Source organism: Hylobates moloch, unplaced genomic scaffold, assembly GCF_009828535.3.
Source record: "Hylobates moloch isolate HMO894 unplaced genomic scaffold, HMol_V3 SCAFFOLD_12, whole genome shotgun sequence".
Classification (NCBI taxonomy): Eukaryota; Metazoa; Chordata; class Mammalia; order Primates; family Hylobatidae; genus Hylobates; species Hylobates moloch.
In genome coordinates, this window is record NW_026652287.1 from 16,084,824 (window position 1) to 16,103,983 (window position 19,160).

Here is a 19,160-nt window from a genome sequence, read left to right on the forward strand (position 1 = left end):
CTCCCTGCACAGGGGATTTGTAGAGAGTTCTTAGGGAAGGGCCCGCTTTTATGTTTCTCCATCTGCTACCTGTACTTTTGGGAAGCTGAATTAAACTCTGTCCTAAGAACTTCTAGAACAGCGTTTTCTGCATGGATGGAAATATTCTACCTCTGCATTGTCTACCCTAGTAGCCGTGAACCATTTCTGCGTTTGAGCCCTTGAAACGTGGTTGGTGCAACTGAGGAACTCAATTTTAAATGTAATTAATTTAAATTTAGAGAGCCACATGTGGCCTGTAGCTACTATATTAGACAGCATAGTTCCGTTATCTTGGGTTAAGGGGAATTCACTTTCTTTTTTCTTTCTTTTTTTTTTCTGGAGATGGAGTCTCACTCTGTTGCCCAGGCTGGAGTGCAGTGGCGTGACCTCGGCTCACTGCAACCTCTGCCTCCTGGGTTCAAGCGATTCTTCTGACTCAGCCTCTGGAGTAGCTGGGATTACAGGCACATGCCACCACACCTGGCTAATTTTTGTATTTTTTTGGTAGAGATGGGGTTTTGCCATGTTGGCCAGGTTGGTGTCGAACTCCTGACCTCAGGTGATCACCTGCCTTGGCCTCCCAAAGTGCTGGGATTACAGGCGTGAGCCACCATGCCTGGCTTTCATTTTCATAAAGAGGCAATGTGGACATGTCAAATGTGTAATAATTAGTATTAGTATTACAGAAGTAGGAGTATATGATATGTTTCTATGTATGTTTCTTGGACAGAGGATTTGCCTTCTTACCAAGGTTTGGGCTAGGTTAATATAAAACCAAGTTTCATTCACAGAGAATCAAGTAAGTGGACAAAGGTTACGATGATGTCTTACTCATTTTTATATTCTCAGGATCTAGCATTGCCCCTGTAAGCAAATAGGTCCTGAATAACATCAGTGAAATTGGTGAGACAGGGGCAGTGGCTGAGGCGAACTCTCTGCAGTGGGAAATAAGCAGGACTGGTTTTGTTTTTTTAGCTACTATATTAGACAGCATAGCTCTGGGATCTTGGGCTAAGGGGAATTCATTTCCTTCTTTCCTTCCTTTCTTTTCCTTCCTTCCTTCCCTCCCTCCCTCCCTTTCTCCCTTCCTTCCTTCCTTTCTTTCCTTTTGTTTTTTGAGACAAAGTCTCACTCTGTTGCCCAGGCTGGAGTGCAGTGGCACAATCTCGGCTCACTGCAGCTTCTGCCTCCCGGGTTCAAGCAGTCCTCCCACCTCAGCCTCCTGCGTAGCTGGGATTGCAGGTGTGCACCACCACACCTGACTAATTTTTGTATTTTTAGTAGAGACAGGATTTTGCCACATTGGCTAGGCTAGTCTTGAACTCCTGACCTCAAGGGATCCGCCTGCCTCGGCCTCCCAAAGTGCTGGGATTACAAACGTGAACCACTATGCCCAGCCCTGGCCTGGTCTTAAACCTTCTAATAGATCATTAATATCAGGCTTTTTTCTTGAGACAGGATCTCATTCTGTTGCTCAGGCTGGAGTACAGTGGCACAGTCATGGCTCACTGCAGCCTCAACCTGCTTAGCTCAAGCAATCTTCCCACCTCAGCCTCCTAAATAGCTGGGACTACAGGTGCAGGACACTATGCTTGGATACGTTTTTAGTTTTTTGTGGAGACAGGGTCTCACTATGTTGCCAGCCTGGTCTCGAACTCCTAGGCTCAAGTGATTCTCCCACCTCACACTCCCAAAGTGCTGGGATTACAGGTGTGAGCCACAGCACCCAGAGAAGCTCTGAATTCAGCCCACAGTGGTACATTCCCTGTGAGTTAAGAGCAACCTAGGGGTCTTTGCTCACATGCGTTCACGTTCTAGTGGGGAAGGACAAAAAATAAATAAAGACAAACAATTTGATTATTTCAGATACTGGTACACGCTAGGAAAGATATAAAATGATGGCAGAATACTGCAGGTTGGAGAAAAGCACTCTCAGCAGGGCGGTCAGGAAGGACTTTCCAGAGGTGGTGACGTTGGAGTCGAGATCCAAGTGATGGGAAGGAGACAGCCAAGGGAACATCCAGGAAAAAACTGCTCCCAGCAGAGGGAACAGCAAGAGCAAAAGCTTGAGAAGGAAGGCGCTGGGTGCTTTGGAGGCACCAAGAAGTCACCAGCATGGCTGGTCCTGAGTGAGCAAGAGACAGAGTCATGGGTGGTGATGTCGGAGAGGTGGGAGTAGGAGGCAGACCTGGCAAGTGCAACACATATGAGCTACACAGAACTTTTCTGGACCAGGCACAGTGGCTCATGCCTGTAAGCCCAGCACTCTGGGAGGCTGAGGTGGGAGGAGCACTTGAGCCCAGGAGTTCCAGACCAGCCTGGGGCAAGATAGTGAGACCCTGTCTCTACAAAAATTTTAAAAATTAGCTGGGCATGGTGGCATGTGGGACACTGAGGTGGGAGGGTCACTGGAGTCCAGGAGCTCAAGGCTGCAGTAAGCTGAGATCACGCCACTGCACTCCAGCCTGGACAACAGCAATGAGACCCTGCCTCAGAAAAAAAAAAAAGCTATCTGGATATGTAATGACAAGACACCTGGCCAGTGTGATGGTTTTGGGGCTGAGGTTGAAGATCAGTCGATGCCATCTTTAACCCATCTGGGCTGGCCAGGAAGCCTAGTTCTCCTAGAAGGCCCAGGTGTGAGGATTCCTGACAGATCCTCCAGCGTTGCAAGGCACGTGGGAATTGGCATTGGCAGCGGGATGATTAAGAAAAGGCAGAAAATGGAGAGATTCCCAAAGTCCCCAGACAAGGTGGCTCACCCAGCCTCACATGTCAGGGCCATCAACCGACCCAAATACCAAAAGCACTTTCAACATAATAATTATAATATTAAAACAAACCCACCCTCTCAGTGGATGGTGCGGAGGCCGGGGAAAGAGCATCTGTGCCGTGAGCCATTAGGGGTCTCTGACAAATGTGTCTTTCCCCCGCTGCAGATGAAAACCCATCCTTTTCTTCTCCGCAGACAAGGATTGATGAGAATTCGGGAGAGCACTCAGACAGGCAAGGGAAGGCTGTGAACCTTTTCCAAGCCTGCAATTTATCTTGGGGAAGACTATTCACATCACTTTCTACAGGCTAGATTACGCACTGACCTGGCACATTAATCTCGCCGAATAAAATAATCATCATCAAAAAAAGGGAGCTGGACAGTTGCCAGGGAGGCATTAATAACTGTCGCCCACAACTCAGAGGTGCAAGAAAGGGGTGCTGGGTCCATCCCCGCCTCCTCGGCCCCAGCAGTGTCCGTTTCAAGGAGAAGGAAGCGAGGTAGCTCTGGCCTGGACTTGGGGGACTTTTATACGAATGGTTTAGGAGGACTTTTCTCCAAAATTAATTCTCAGAAATTTTCTAGACTGGGTGCAGTGGCTCATGTCTGTAATCCCAGCACTTTGGGAGGCCGAGGCGGGCAGATCACCTGAGGTCAGGAGTTCAAGACCAGCCTGGCCAACATGGTGAAACCCCGTCTCTACTAAAAGTACAAAAATTAGCTGGGCGTGGTGGTGCACAGCTGTAATCCCAGCTACTCAAGAGGCTGAGTCAGGAGAATTGCTTGAACCCGGGAGGTGGAGGTTGCTGTGAGCCGAAATTGTGCCACTGAACTCCAGCTTGAGCGACACTCTGTTCAAAAAACAAAAAAGAAAATTTTCCAAAGGAATTCGGGAAACATACACGGGAAGGACTGCGGTCTAATAACTCAGGGTAGCAGTTCTGGAGCAGGAGGACTGCCTGAGTTCAAATCTCCACGTAGCCAGTTGTGAGCTATGTGGCTTTGGGCTACTTTCTTAGCCTCTGGCTGTTTTCATTTTCTTCCGCTGGTCATGTGAAATGGTGCAGGCACTGTGGGAAAGTTTGACAGTTCCTCAAAAAGTTCAACATAGGATTACAGCATGATCCACAATTCCATGCCTAGGTATTTACCGCAAAAATTATGTTCAAACAGATACTCGTCTACAAAAGCTCATAGCAGCGCTATTCACAATAGCCAAAAAGCGAAAACAGCCTAGATGTCCATTGACAGAGGAATGGCTAAACAAATTGTAGTCTATCCACACAATGGAATATTATTTAGCCATAATAAGGAATGAAAGCCGGGTGTGGTGGCTCATGCCTGTAATCCCAGCACTTTGGGAGGCCGAGGTGGGCAGATCACCTGAGGTCAGGAGTTTGAGACCACGCCGGCCTACATGACAAAACCCCATCTCTCTAAAATACAAACATTAGCCAGGCCTGGTGGCGCACTCCTGTAATCTCAGCTACTCTGGTGGGCTGAGGCAGGAGAACTGCTTGAACCCGGGAGGCAGAGGTTGCAGTGAGCCGAGATCACGATGCTCCACTAAAGCCTGGACAACACAGCGAGACTCTGTCTCAAAAAAGAAAAAGAAGAAATGAAGTGCTGATACATGCTACAACATGGATGAACCTTGAAAACATAGCACGGCATGAGAGAAGCCAGACACAAAAGGCCACATATTATTCTACTTATACAAAATGTCCAGCATAGGCAAATCCATACAGATGAAAAGCAGATTGGCGGTTGCCAGGAGCTTGCAGGAAGCAGGAATGGAATGTGACTGCTTAGCGGGGACAAGGTTTCCTTCTGGTGTGATGAGAATGTCTTGGAACTAGACAGAGGTGGTGGTTGTACAAAACTGTGAATGTACTAAACGCTACTGAATGGCATACTCTAAAATGATTAATGGTTTATTTTTATTATTTTATTTTATTTTTTGAGACAGGGTCTCCCTCTGTCGCCTAGGCTGGAGTGCAGTGCTGCGATCAGGGCTCACTGCAGCAGCCTTAACCTTATAGGCTTAAGTGATCCTCCCACTTCAGCCTCCCAAGTAGCTGGGACTACAGGTGAGTGCCACCATGCTCGGCTAAATCTTTGTATTTTGGTAGAGACAGGGTTTCGCCATGTTGCCCAAGCTGGTATTGAACTCCTGGGCTCAAGACATCCCTCCCAACTTGGCCTCCCAAAGTGCTGGGACTACAGGAATGAGCCACTGCGCCCAGCCTAATGGTTAATTTTATGTTACGTGAATTGTATCTCAATAAGAAAACAAAAAATCAAGACAACAGCATTTCCCTCATGAGGCTGACATCAGATGGAAATGAATTAGAGCCCTGCCTGCCCACGTGAAAGGCTGGCCCCACACTGGCTGCTCCCGCTGCTATAAGTTTGTTACTGCAAGGTTTGCGCTCTTTTGCAAGTTATTTAACCAGTTTCCTCTCTGTGAAAAGAGATATCAACAGCATCTACCCTCCTGGGACTGTTAAGATTAAATGAGACAATGTCTTTAAGAGGATATAAACTCCAGGAATACAGAGGTTTCTATTTACTGGTTCACGACGTATCCTCAGAGTTTAGAACAAAGTGGGGCATGTAGCTGGCATTCAGTAAATACTTCTTGAACAAATGGCATTGCTTAACACACTGCCTCATAATAAATGCTCAGCAATATTTAGCCATGTTTATTATTATAAAGTGTGGCTGCCAGATTTCTTTCAAAGGCCCTATATGGTCTTTTCTAGCACAGAGAAGTGAGTGCTACTTTGCTTATAGGTTTTTGTGTCTTCACGAAAGAAGTGTTTTGACACCTACCAAATATAAGAGGTTTGAGCTGAGCTGAAAATGAAATCCAAGCTCTTGCTGTTGCTGTAACAGGAGGTAGTGAGTTATTACAACTGATTAAACTATCTATCCATCCACCCTACTCCCATTTATCCATCCATCCATCCATCCACCCATCCACCATCCATCCATCCACTTTCCTCCCATCCATCCATCTACCATCCATCCACTCATCACTCTCCTACCATTTACCCATCCACCCATCTATCCATCTACTCACTCTCCTCCCATTTACCCATCCACCCATCCACTCTCCTTCCATTTACCCATCCATCCATCCACTCTTCTCCCATTTACCCATCCACCCATCCATCCATCCATCTCCTCTTCTCCCATTTACCCATCCACCCATCCATCCATCTACTCTCCTCCCATTTATCCATCCATCCATCCATCCATCCATCCATCCATCCATCCATCCATCCACCAAACTTCCCAGATGGTCATCTAATTCCTCTATCTACCTACCTATATATCCATTCACCCGTCCATCTACCCACTCAAACACACATGTATACATACTTACATACATACAATGAACGCTTCTGAATACACAGCAGATATTGGTGATCCATCAACAAACAACTGGATGCATTCGTTTCCTGCTGTCACAGAGGTTACAATCAAGCAGAGAAGGCAGACATTTAAACAAACAATTACAGTCAGAGTGGTGGGTGCTAGAATAGGGGAAGTATAGGGTGCTGTAGGAGTCCTCGTGGGAGCACCATACCTAGCCTGAAGAGGCAGGGAAGGTTTCTAAGAGGCAGTGATCTGCAGAAAGAACAGGAGTTATCAAGACATGAGAAGGAGGGAAGGCTCTTCGAGGCAGATGAATCAGTAGGTGCAGGTGGGAGACAGGGCAGCAAGCAGCCCACTCTAGAAGATTGTAGGTTAGTTCCTCAATGTCTCAGTGCCTCAATTTTCTCATCTGGAAAATGGGATAAGAACAGCATCTATCACATAGGGATGCTGCAGAATGGGGCAAGTTAATGAGTATAAAGAAGCAAAAGACGCCGGGCGCAGTGGCTCACTCCTGTAATCCCAGCACTTTGGGAGGCCAAGGCAGGTGGATCACCTGAGGTCGGGAGTTTGAGGCCAGCCTGACCAACATGGAGAAACATCGTCTCTACTAAAAATACAAAATTAGCCGGGTGTGGTGGCGCATGCCTGTAATCCCAGATTCTCGGGAGGCTGAGGCAGAAGAGTTGCTTGAACCCGGGAGGCAGAGGTTGTGGTGAGCCGAGATTGCGCCATTGCACTCCAGCCTGGGCGACAAGAGCAATACTCCATCTCAAAAAAAGAAAGAAAAAAGAAGCAAAAGAGGTAGGGTCTGTCTGTCTGTCTGGAGCACAAAAAAACAGAGTAAGAGTAAGGGAGTGAAAGAGGGAGAGGGATGAGTAAGTATGCCAAACAGGGAGGTGGGACCCATGATGATGGTCCACAAAGCCTCACCTGCCTCCTCTCTAGGTGATAACTCTTCATACACACATTATATCTTTTTTTTTTTTTTTTTAAGAGACAACATCTCCCTCTATTGCCCAGGTTGAGTGTAGTGATGTGATCATGGCTCACTGCAACCTCAGCTCCTGGGCTCAAGTGATCTTCCCACTTCAGCCTCTCAAGTGGCTGGGACTACAGGTGCGTTCCATCATGCCCAGCTAACTGATTTTTATTTTTATTATAAAGATGGCATCTTGCTGTGTTGCCCAGGCTAGTCTCAAACTATTGGCCTCAAGCAACCTTCTCACTTTGGCCTCCCAAAGCAGGGATTACAGGTGTGAGCCACTGTGCCCTGTCAAGTCTTTTTACCTTTACGGTATCTAAAGAATGCTACTGTTAACATCTCGATTTTCTGCAGGAGGAAAATGCTCACATTAAGCGACTTGCTCAAGGCACCATGGCTGGAAAATTGCAGGTTAGGAATGGCCCAGGCCCTCCAGCACCTGGCAGATCTGGCAGATGATCTCCTGGTCCTCAGAAGTAGCCACGGGCTTGGGAGTTGGAAGAGATGGATTTTCATTTTGATTCTATAACTGAGCAACTGGGTGTTTTTTGGACAAACTATCTCACCTCTCTTTCAGCCCCAGTGTAGTAAAGGAAATAATGGTCACTCAGGGATACCTGGAAGCTGTGAATGTGACATTATTTAGAAAATAATCATGTCTTTGCAGATGTGATTAAGGATATCGGCATGGGGAGGGTACCCTGCCTTATCCAGCTGGGCCAAAAATACCGTTACATGTGTCCTTATAAGAGAGGCAGAGAGAGGCATCATTCACAGAAGAGGAGAAGACCATGTGGCCACGGGGGCAGAGCCTGGAGTGACACAGCCACAAGCCAAGGACACCAGGAGCCACCAGAAGCCAGAAGAGGCAAGGATCAGATTCTCTCCTTGAGCCTCTGGAGGCAGTGCAGCCCTGCTGACACCTTGTTTTTGGCTCAGTGACACTGATTTTGGATTTCTGGCTTCCAGAACTGTGAGAGAACAAATTTCTGTTATTTCAAGCCATCGAGTTTGTGGTATTTCGTTACTGCAACCACAGGAAGCTAATAGTTTTTCATCCAGACAGAGGTGACAGTGAATTGTATCTTACAGGGGTATTGAGAGCCTTGGAAGAGTTGGACTATGAGAAAGAATCTAGACAGAACCCAGAAGGCACCAGGTGATGAGTTACCATCAAGTGCCTTCCTTATCTTGTCCCAAACCCACTCCTTTGAGGTAGAGCTGGAGTCTTGAAGTTGTAAAGACCTGTGCTGTCATCCTGACCCCACCACTGAGCAGCTGCGTGACTACTACCCGATCTCAGCCGGGCGTGGTGGCTCATGCCTGTAATCCCAGCACTGTGGGAGGCCAAGGTGGGTGGATCACCTGAGGTCAGGAGTTCGAGACCAGCCTGGCCAATATGGTCAAACTAAAAATACAAAAATTACCCAGGCATGGTGGCACGTGTCTGTAATCCCAGCTACTTGGGAGGCTGAGGCAAGAGAATCCCTTGAACCTGGGAGGCGGAGGTTGCAGTGAGCAGAGGGTGCACCATTGCACTCTCCAGCCTGGGGGACAAGAGTGAAACTCTGCCTCAAAAAAAAAAAAAAAAAAAAAGAAGAACTACCTGATCTCTTAACCTCTATCTCCTCATCCATTGATAAGAGTAACCAAATTAGCCGGGCGTGGTGGCAGGCGCCTGTGGTTCCAGCTACTCGGAGAGGCTGAGGCAGGAGAATGGCGTGAACCCGGGAGGCGGAGCTTGCGGTGAGCCGAGATCGCGCCACTGCACTCCAGCCTGGGTGAAAAAGCAAGACTCCGTCTCAAAAAAAAAAAAAAAGAGTAACCAGCACCTATGTCAGAAGAATACTGAGAGGCTGGCTTTATCGCCGAGGCTGGAGTGCAGTGGCGCGATCTCACCTCACTGCAACCTCTGCCTCTTGGGCTCAAGCGATCTTCCCAACTCAGCCTCCTGAGTAGCTGGGACTACACTCGTGTACACCACACACGGCCAGTTTTTTTTTTTTTTTTGTATTTTTTGTAGAGACAGGGTTTCACCGTGCTGCCCAGGCTTGTCTTGAACTCGTGAGCTCAAACAATCCACCCATCTTGGCCTCCCAAAGTGCAGGGATTACAGGCGTGAGCCACAGTGCCTGGCTTTCCTGTTTTATTTTCGTCTGCTGAAAATAAACTAGAAGGCACAGGGCAGGATTGAGCTAACTTCAGTTTCTCTGCCATTTCACTTACTCACTGTTTACAGAGCTCTGCCCAGTGCCCAATGCTGGGCTGGGTCTTACAGATACACTGGTGGGCCAAACAGACTTTTCAAATAGTGAGGAGGCAGGAATGAATGTAATAATCACACAAGTACTTTGGGAAGCTGAAGCAGGAAAATCACTTGAGCCCAGGAGTTCAAGACTAGCCTGGGCAACAAAGTGAGACTCCATCCCCAAGAAGAATAAAAAAATTAGCCAGGCGTGGTGGTGCACTGAGCAGTCCCAGCTACTCAGGAGGCTGAGCTGGGAGGATCGCTTGAGCCTGGGAGGTTGAGGCTGCAGTGAACTGTGTGCGCCTCTGCACTCCAGCCTGGGAAGATTACACACAAGTAGGTAATCAGAAATGCTATGAAAAGAACTGGACTTAGGGGGATCTAGAAGAGACTTCTAAACTGAAGCCTCAAGGATCCATTGGAGAAGGAGCATCTCTGGGTGTCTGAAGGGCATGTGTAAGAGGCCGAGACAGGAGGGAGGAGGGCAGAGGGAAGAAACAGCGGGGGAGCCAAGGAGTGTCAGGGCGTGGTGCTGGTGTCGGGGGCAGAGGCAGGCTGGGTAGGCTTTGTAGCCTCACCTGTGGAGCTTGGTCTTTGTCTTGAGCACAAGGGCAGCCCCTGGAGAGTTTAAGTTGGGTGGAGGTGAGGGGAAGTGATAGGAGAGGACAATCAGATTAATTTTCTTTTAGAATCCTGCTCCGCTGGCAGGGAAAAGAATGAAGTGGAGGGGGTTGGAGTGGACACACAGAGGGAGACTACTTTGGTCTCATGGTGGTGAGCACTAGGGTGGTGACGGCGGAGATACAGAAGGAGGATGGGCTCCCACGTCATTGAGGAGGCAAAATGAACAGAACTTGGTTGCTGACTGGAAGAAGCAAGGAAGAAAGAGGAAGAGTCAGAGATCCTTTCCAGGTTATTGATGTGAACAGTGGGGTGGAGGGAGGTGCTACACTCTGAGATCTAGAACAATGAGAAGAAGCCCAGGCTTTGGGGAAGATCCTGAGTTCCTTCTTGAAAATGGGTCTACCATGCCTCATTGCTTTGCCTGGCTCAACCCATGCCCCAGCTGAAAGAGCGTCCTTAGGCAGCCATGTTTTTTCATACCAGCTGACATTGCCTCCCCCTTGACAACAGCTGATTGGATAAGGAGTAGGCACATGACCATGTGCAGTCCATTCATTGGCCAGCTGCTGACCTCTGAAATAGCTGGTACCCAAAATGACCTGGGCCAATCGGACCTTCTCCCAGGAGCTGAACTGGGGAAGTAAGAGGACACGACACGTGTGGTGGATGCTGCCGACCACAGACCCTGAGCTGCAGTGAGAGCCAGGGAGACCGCTAGGAAGCCTTAGTCTAGCTTTGCACTCTCAGCTCTGAGTCTACTTACAGAAATGAATCTGTACAATGCCCCATGCAGTAACTGGACAGCACCTCTGTTCTGACTACAGCAGAGAGATTAAGAGCTCAGACTCAGGGGCCTGACTGCCTGGTGATCTGACTTTGCTTTTCGACTTCTAGCTGTGTGGCCTTGGGCAAGTCACAGAACCTCTCTGTGCTGTAGTTGCTACATCTGTGAAAATGGGATAGTAGTAGTAACAGGACCCTGTTCACAGGGATGTGGTCATGACTCAATGAGTTTGTACATGTCAAGTACTTGGGACAGTGGCCAGTACACGGTTAAGAGGCCGCTAAGAGTTTGCTATTCCAGTTGTTATTCCTGGTCCTAACTAGAACAGGCAGAAAAATGATCCATTGTTGACAATCTGTTCTCAAGTGTCACTTAGCACTCTGTGGGCTCTGCTTGTCCTGATCCTCTGTCTGACCTGGCTGGCTGTAGAGAGCCAACAAGATCCCAGCAGCCAACAGGTGCTAAGGAAAGGTGGAAGACATTGCCATTTCTCAACACTGGCTTCAGTCCAGGCTCCTTCCCATCCTGGGTTCCTGGGGTCAGAGCTTGGCTGTAACTGGGCACAGGGAGGGGTGTTATTGCTCAAGTGAGGATGGTGTGCCTTGTGCCTGCAGGTGGCTGCAACCTGTGCCCCATTCCAGGAGCTGGTCCACCTTGATGAGGCAGCTGATGGCTGCAGCCTATTCCTGGTCAACATATGTGGTCCCCAGGAAGCCGACAGTGTAGCTCTCAGACCTTCACTGGCCAGACCTGTCATTATCTAAAAAGGGAGTGAGGCCTGAGCAGATGTTTCAAGGAGGAGGCCAACCAGAAGCATCCCCCTAGGGTTCCCAGCCCAAGAACACAAAGCCAGTGCACACAAAGCCTATGGAAACAATCACCTGGCTAGGATTCTCAGAGGTCAGACAGCTGGGAGAAACTCTTGGGTTTGGCACAAGGCAGACCTGAGTTCAAATCCTGGTTCTGACAAGTGTCTATCGGGGGATCTCTGAGCCTCAATGTCTTTGTCTGTAAAATGGGGATAAGTGTGTGTATCTTGAAGGGTAGGGTGGTAGTAGCAGTAGGAGGAGGAAAGATGGGCATAGCAGTGATTTAAAAGCATCACCCTGGTAGCCAACATGTATTGAGCACTTACGATGAGCCAGGCCAGCCCTGAATATTCATAAACTCTGTTCTCGCCATGAGGGAAGTCTCATGGTAGAGTGAGTAGGGTCCTGGCATACTAAAATCAGGTAACTGAAGAGTTTAATACCTGTGCTATTTACAAAGGTGTGGGGAGGGTTTGGGGAAACCAACAAGGGGTAGTCTAGTCTAGAAGGGTACGGGGAGGGCACAGTTACCAGACCTGGATAGAAAGCTGTCTGAAGCAGCTGCCTGTGATAGGAACTGTGTGTTCAGACTTATTTTCAGCATGTGAAAAAGGGGGTGGTAGGAATAACAGTGCCTGCTTCCCAGGGATGTTGTAGAGATTCCATGGGTTACTGAGTGTGAAGTACGAGGAATAGCATTGACCCATGGTAACCTGGGAGGGAGGAAACCAGGTGTGGCAGGGAATGGAATGCTGCGCCCATCCAAAAATGGAATGCTGCGCCCACCCATGTCTTTTAGAAAATTATTTTATTTTTATTTTATATATTTTTTTAAGAGACAGAGTCTCACTCTGTTGCCCAGACTGGAGTACAGTGGCATGATCATGGCTCACTGCAGCCTGGAACTCCTGGCCTCAAGCAATCCTCCCACCTTGGGCTCCCAAATAGCTGGGACTGCAGGCATGTGTCACCACACTCAGCTAATTTTTTAAATTTTTAGTAGAGACAGTGTCTCGCCAGCAGGCTTATCTTGCCCAAGCTGGTCTCAAACTCCTGGCCTCGAGCAATCTTCCTGCCTCAGCCTCCCAAAGTGGTGGGATTATAGGTTTGAACCATTGAGCCACCACAAACGGCCCTGTTTTTTTTTTAATTAAAAAAAAATATAGAATGCTTCATGAATTTGTGTGTTATCCTTGCACAGGGGCCATGCTAATCTCTGTATCATTCCAATTTTAGTATATGTGCTGCTGAAGTGGGCATGATATCCACATTTTTTTTTTTTTTTTTTGGAGATGGAGTCTTGCTCTGTCGCCCAGGCTGGAGTGCAGTGGCGCGATCTTGGCTCACTGCAATCTCCACCTCCCGGGTTTAAGCAATTCTCCTGCCTCGGCCTCCCGACTAAGTAGGACTACAGGTGCATGCTGCCACACCCAGCTAATTTTTTTGTATTTTTAGTAGAGACGGGTTTCGCCGTGTTGCCCAGGCTGGTTTTGAACTCCTGAGCTCAGGCAGTCCACCGCCTCTTCCTCCCAAAGTGCTAGGATTACAGGCGTGAGCCACCGCGCCCAGCCGATGTCCACACCTTAATCCCTGGAACCTGTGAATGTTACTTTCTGTGGCAAGACTTTGCTGATGTGATTAAGGATGGGAGATGAGCCTAGATTATTTGGGTGGGGCCAGTGTCATCACAGGGTCCTTATAAGAGGAAGGCAGGGGGGCAAGAATCAGGAGATGCGACAATGAAGGCAGAGGTGTAGGGGGAGGGAGAGGGAGAGAGGAGAGAACGCTCAACCTGCCATCACTGACTTGGAAGATGGAGGAAGAACACCGCCCTGCCCAAACCTTTGTTTTCGCCGCAGTAAAACCCATTTTGGACTCCTAACCTCCAGAACGATAAGATAATAAATTAATGTTGCTTTAAACCACTAAGTTTGTAGCAATTTGTCACAGCAGCCACAGGAGACTAACATGCTGGGGGAATAAATATCTCTGCCTCTCTCTCCTCTTGGGCTTCCCATCAGCTGAACCGAACTGGAAGCTGATGGGCACAAAAGCCCATTGATACAGTTCGCGCAAGTCAGCCCCCTGGGCAGAGAGCAGGGTGAGAAAGATGGAGAGTGTAGCTGAAAGGGCCAGAGGAAGTCATTTAGCTGGAAAACTATTACCCCATTTTACAGATGAGGGCGCTGAGGCTAAGTAATTCATCCAAGATTGCACAGCTAGTCAGTGCAGAGCTGGCAGTCATGAAGATTAGACAACATAGGTATTGTGAATCACTCATTGAGCAATTACTATGTGCAGAGCATGGAGCAAAGCACTCTATATTTCCCACAACCAATAGTTCTTACAAAGTGAGTACTTTGGAGGAAGGCACTATTGTTATTCTCAGTTGACAGATGAGGAAACTAGGTTTTTGTCACCCGCCCAAAGTCACACAGCTGGAGAGGCGCATGGCTGGGATCTGAACATAGATGTGTCTGATGCCAAAGTCCATGGGCATAGCCATCAGGCCATGCTGCTTTACAGTGTCAAGTGCGTGGTGCCGACCTGGAACCCCACATGAGCTCAATGGGCAAAACGTCCTGGTCATCATGGTCTTGGGGAGGGTCAATGGGAGGTATCTTACAACTTTCCTAGGCCTCTTGTTTCCCCTCTGGCCTTTCTTCTCCACATCTCTTTTGTCTTTATGCCATTTTGCGTTTCTTGGCACTGCCTTTGGGTACCAGAGCTGCGGCTTCATCTAAGAAAACCTCAACAGCCTAGGATTTTGGCTCGACTAGATAAACCAGGGGTCCCAGGGCTGAAGACTGGTACTAGACTGTGGCCTGTTAGGAAGCAGGTTGCACAGCAGGAGGTGAGCAAGCATTACCACCTGAGCTCTGCCTCCCGTCAGATCAGCTGTGGCAGTAGATTCTCCTAGGAGTGGGAACCCTATTGTGAACTGCATATGCGAGGGATGATCTAGGTTGTACGCTCCTTATGAGAATCCAATGCCTGATGATCTGAAGTGGAACAGTTTCATTCCGAAACCATCCCCACCCTGATCCGTGGAAAAACTGTCTTCCATGAAACCGGTTCCTGGTGCCAAAAAGGTTGGGGACCACCATGTTAAATCATACAGTGGAGGAAGGGAGTGGACATGAAAGGTGAGAGGACCTAAACAGGCCCAAAGATTGGGGTCATGGGTTGGGTTAGTTGCCACTCAAGATCGATGGTGACTTCCAAGCTGCTCTGCTGCCAAGCAATGCCTGGGACATGTCTTAGCTTTCTGAACTTGAAAGATGGCTGTTTTTACAGAATGGAAAGCAGGAGACTTCAAACATTCTTTAGTCTGCTTCGGTCCAGATTCCCTTTGGGTCACCTTACAGAGCCACTGGCAATCACTATGTCCTACAGGTGATACCTTGTCTGAGCCCTGCTGAGTCCTCTGAACTCCAATGTCTATTCCCCAAGGCCTCTTCATTCCAACACCTGCCTGGAGGCCTTTCTCTATGATACACTGCAAAGCATCATTGCCCTCACTCCCCACTCCAGGGTCTGTGGCAGACATCACTAATCAGTCATGGAGCTCTTTCCTTCTGAGCCTCAGTCCCCTCTATAAAATGAGCTCCTGGAAGCCACAAAGAGTCAAAACCTATTAGGGCTCTCCTTCCCTGGGAGAAGCAGGTCCCAGAGCATGCTAACATGCTTTTTTTTCCTCTCTCAGGTGAAATGTGGATTAAAATTGCATCAAGGGTAGCTATGAACAACCTAACTTAGGAAATGCACTTGGATAGTAGAGGTGTGACAAGGTGGTGATGACAAAGAGCCATGCTCAGCTTCATGGAATTAGAAGAGGTGGGTGACAGGAGCTACGAGCTCAGGCTCTGTTTATTTTATATGCTGATATCAGTCCACCCTCATCCATTCTTTCCTCCTCAGAAGGCACCCTGAATCCTCTGCATGATCCACGTGACTGGGGCTACCTGGTGGCCGCAGCCAGTGCCTACCTTGGACTTGACGGCCAGGATGATCTTGGGCAGGGCCACGATGAGGCACTTGAGGGCAATGGTGATGTACTTCAGAACAAAGTCTGCGATCCCCACGATCCAAAGCAGGTCAAAGAAGTCCAGCGTCTCCAGGTTGGGCTTCAAGAATATGAGGCTGGGGGGAGGATTCAGAGAGTCAGAAGGTTCCCTTAGGGCCAGGCCTCAGCAGCTCCTTCTACTCACTTGGGAGCCTTCTGAGTATCACCTGTAGAAAGAGCACTGAACTGGGAGTCGGACGTCTATGTCCTTTTCCTGAATCTGCTACTCACCTGCTGTGTGACCTCACGTGGATCTCTTAACCTCTCTGAGTCTTACAGTCTGAGAGTTAAAGGGCCATATTGGCCTGGAGTTTCATTAAGGTCCCTGTTTTAGTTCTTTCTTTGTGTTGCTATAACAGAATACCTTAGGCTGGGTAATTTATAGAGGAAAGAGGTGGTTTTGTTTGTTTGTTTTTGAGATGGAGTCTTGCTCTGTCTCCCAGGCTGGAGTGCAGTAGTGTGATCTCAGCTCACTGCCTCCACCTCCCAGGTTCAACTGATTCTCCTTCCTCAGCCTCCCAAGTAGCTGGGATTACAGGCACCTGCCAACTCAGCTGGCTAATTTTTTGTATTTTTAGTAGAGACGGGGTTTCACCATCTTGAACAGGCTGGTCGCAAACTCCTGACCTCAAGTGATCCACCCACCTCAGCCTTCCAAAATGCTGGGATACAGGCGTAAGCCACTGCTCTCAGCCAGAGGAAAGAGTTTTATTTAGTCCAGGGTTCTATAGGCTGGGAAGTTCAAGGGCACGGCACTAGCTTCTGGTGAGGCCTATTTTTCTGGTCCATCATAACATGAAGGAGAAGGCCAACGGGGAAGCAGACAAAACCCCAGGGGCGTCCTGGCTTTATAAGAACCCACCCTCACAGGAACTAATCCATTCCTATGAGACTAATCCAGCTTCACCAGAGCAAAAACTCACTTACTATCATGAGAATGGCACCAAACCACTCACGGAGGATCCATACCCACGACCCAAACACCTTCCGCTAGGCCCCACTTCCCAACATCATTGGGGATCAAATTTCAACATGAGTTTTGGTGGGGACAAACCCAACCATAATAGTCCTTATGTATCTGGCTTATTTCAATTCACAAAATGTCCTCAAGTTTCATCCATGTTGCAGCATGTATCAGAATTTCCCTCTAGTTTTGTGGGTCCACAACAGGCTTTACGAGAGGAGGCAAAAGGAAGGAAGGAAGAAGGGAGGGAAGAAACGGAAGGAGGAGGAAGAGAGGGAGGGAAGGCAGAGAGGAAGGAAGTTAGGAAGGCGGGCCAATACTATGAAGGAGGGGGGGAAACTGATGTGCTGGGAACTGTGGTAAGCTCTTTGCTCACTGTGTCTCACTGATCTTCAACGCCTGTCCTGTGCAGTGAGTGTTGCTTATCTCCAGTTTATAAATAAGGGACTGAGGCTTGGAGAGGTGGTCAGCTGCCCAAAGTCACATTACATAAGCATAAAGGCGTTGGTATCAGACAGACTTGAACTTGAATCCAGGCTTCTCCATTTATTGGACCCTGGGCAAATAAAGTTATCTCTGGAAGCCTCAGGGTTCTCATGAATAAAATGGGAATTGTTCCCTCCCTCATGGTGTTATTGGCAGGATTTGATGAGATAATGGACAGATTACAGACCCTGCGGTGCAGCAGTGATGATGACAGTAACATTATGAGGCAGGTACTTTTATCTACCCCATTTTGCAGATGAGGAAACTGAGGCACAGAAAGGTAAATATGTAGAAGGTCCTAAAAATACTAAGGGACAGGGGTGGCCTGGAACCCAGACATCCTGGCTGCAGTTAAAGTTCTCCATCCATACTCTACAGCTGAGTAGTGTAAACCTGTCCACGACCAGATAAGTGAAACCTCACGTTCAGTTTCTGTACTTAACTCATTGGAGACAGACAACAAGCAGCTCTCAAACTGGCACTGGTGAAGAGACCACACTTTGAGTGGCACTGCTCTCCAACACCCCCCAAGAGGGGGATGTTCTTTGTAATAGTGGCTAAAATATCCTGGGTTTAGATGTCATGCAGGCCCTGATCTGTATATTTTACATATCTTAACTCATGTTGTCTTCCCAAAGACTCTACGAAGTAGGTACTGTGAATATCCCATTTTGAGGCTGGGCTCACGACTGTAATTCCAGCACTTTGGGAGGCAGAGGCAGGAGTTCGAGACCGGCCTGGCCAACATGGTGAAACCCTGTCTCTACTAAAAATGTAAAAATCAGCTGGGCATGGTGGTGCGTGCCTGTAGTCTCAGCGATTCAGAAGGCTGAGTCAGGAGAATCACTTGAACCTAGGAGGCAGAGGTTGCAGTGAGCCGAGATCATGCCACTGTACTCCAGCGTGGGCGACAGAGTGAGACTCCTTCTCAAAAAAAAAAAAAAAAAATCCCATTTTGAGCTGAGGACACTGGGACACTAAGAGGTGGAGTCACCTTCCTGCAGCAACTCGGGTTGAATGTGGAGCTTAGATTGGAACCAGTACTCAACCCACGCTGGTCCCTCTCCTTTCTTCCCGCTGGATTACAGGCTCTGGGCAAGGGCCAGACTGAATCCCATCTGTCTCCTCCAAAGCACAGAGAAGTACACTCAGCACAGAATGGATGCTTTCTATATGCTTTGGAAATACTCAGCTGGGCTGGTGGAAAAGGGTGCAAAATGAGGCCTCTATTCTAGCATCCTAAGAACGGATTGGTCTGGGTTATTTTGAGTAGGGCAAAATTACTGACAAGTCACTCACAACACCTTCAGTGACCCTCCCACATCCCCGCCCTGTCTCCATGGAATTCCTCGCCTGCAAGTTGGAGTGGTCATCCTGGTCATAACACAGGGAGAGGTTTGCGGCCCTGAGCTCCCGTCTTTAACTCTGCTCTTGCCCTTCCTGGGATATCCCAGGCTGGTTGGTGGATTTCCACACTCTGCCAAATCTCCAATGCTTCTATGATCATGATCAAATGAAGATGTGCCTTATCCTTTCCATTTAATCTTGAAGATGTGCCTTATCCTTTCCATTTTATCTTGAAGATGTGCCTTATCCTTTCCATTTTATCTATCTTGGACACAAGTTGGTGTTCAATCCATCTATCTGGGTTTTATTCCATCATCTTACTGAGTTTGTTTTTGCTTTTGGTTTGGGGGGTGGATGCAAAAGTGTTTTTCTATGGATTCATCATCAAGTCTAATCATTTCTAAAGTACTCTACAAACTTTAATGGACTGATATATTTTATTGTCAGTTTTGCTCCTCCTTAGGCACCTCCACTAATTCTGGTGATTTTTTTTTTTTTTTTGAGACGGAGTCTTGCTCTGTTGCCCAGGCTGGAGTGCTGTGTCGCAACCTTGGCTCACTGTAACCTCCGTCTCCTGGCTTCAAGTGATTCTTCTGCCTCAGCCTTCCAGGTAGCTGGGATTACAGATGCCTACCACCACGCCAGGCTAATTTTTATATTTTTAATAGA

At 48.2% G+C, this 19,160-nt stretch overlaps 1 protein-coding gene and 1 non-coding gene across 7 annotated transcripts in view; both read right to left on the reverse strand.

Annotated features, from left to right (window-relative positions):
* The window catches only part of RNFT2 (ring finger protein, transmembrane 2), a 122,672-nt gene that overhangs the window by 66,168 nt on the left and 37,344 nt on the right, over window positions 1-19,160 (reverse strand). For all 6 annotated transcript variants that reach the window (XM_032168579.3, XM_058424777.1, XM_058424773.1 and 3 more), the window contains one exon: window positions 15,618-15,771. In XM_032168579.3, coding sequence (XP_032024470.1) covers window positions 15,618-15,771 — 154 coding nt within the window. The remainder of the gene's footprint in view (window positions 1-15,617; window positions 15,772-19,160) is intronic.
* Window positions 12,785-12,888, reverse strand: LOC116479736 (U6 spliceosomal RNA). The gene has a single exon (XR_004251054.1). It is a non-coding gene; the product is annotated as a U6 spliceosomal RNA (small nuclear RNA).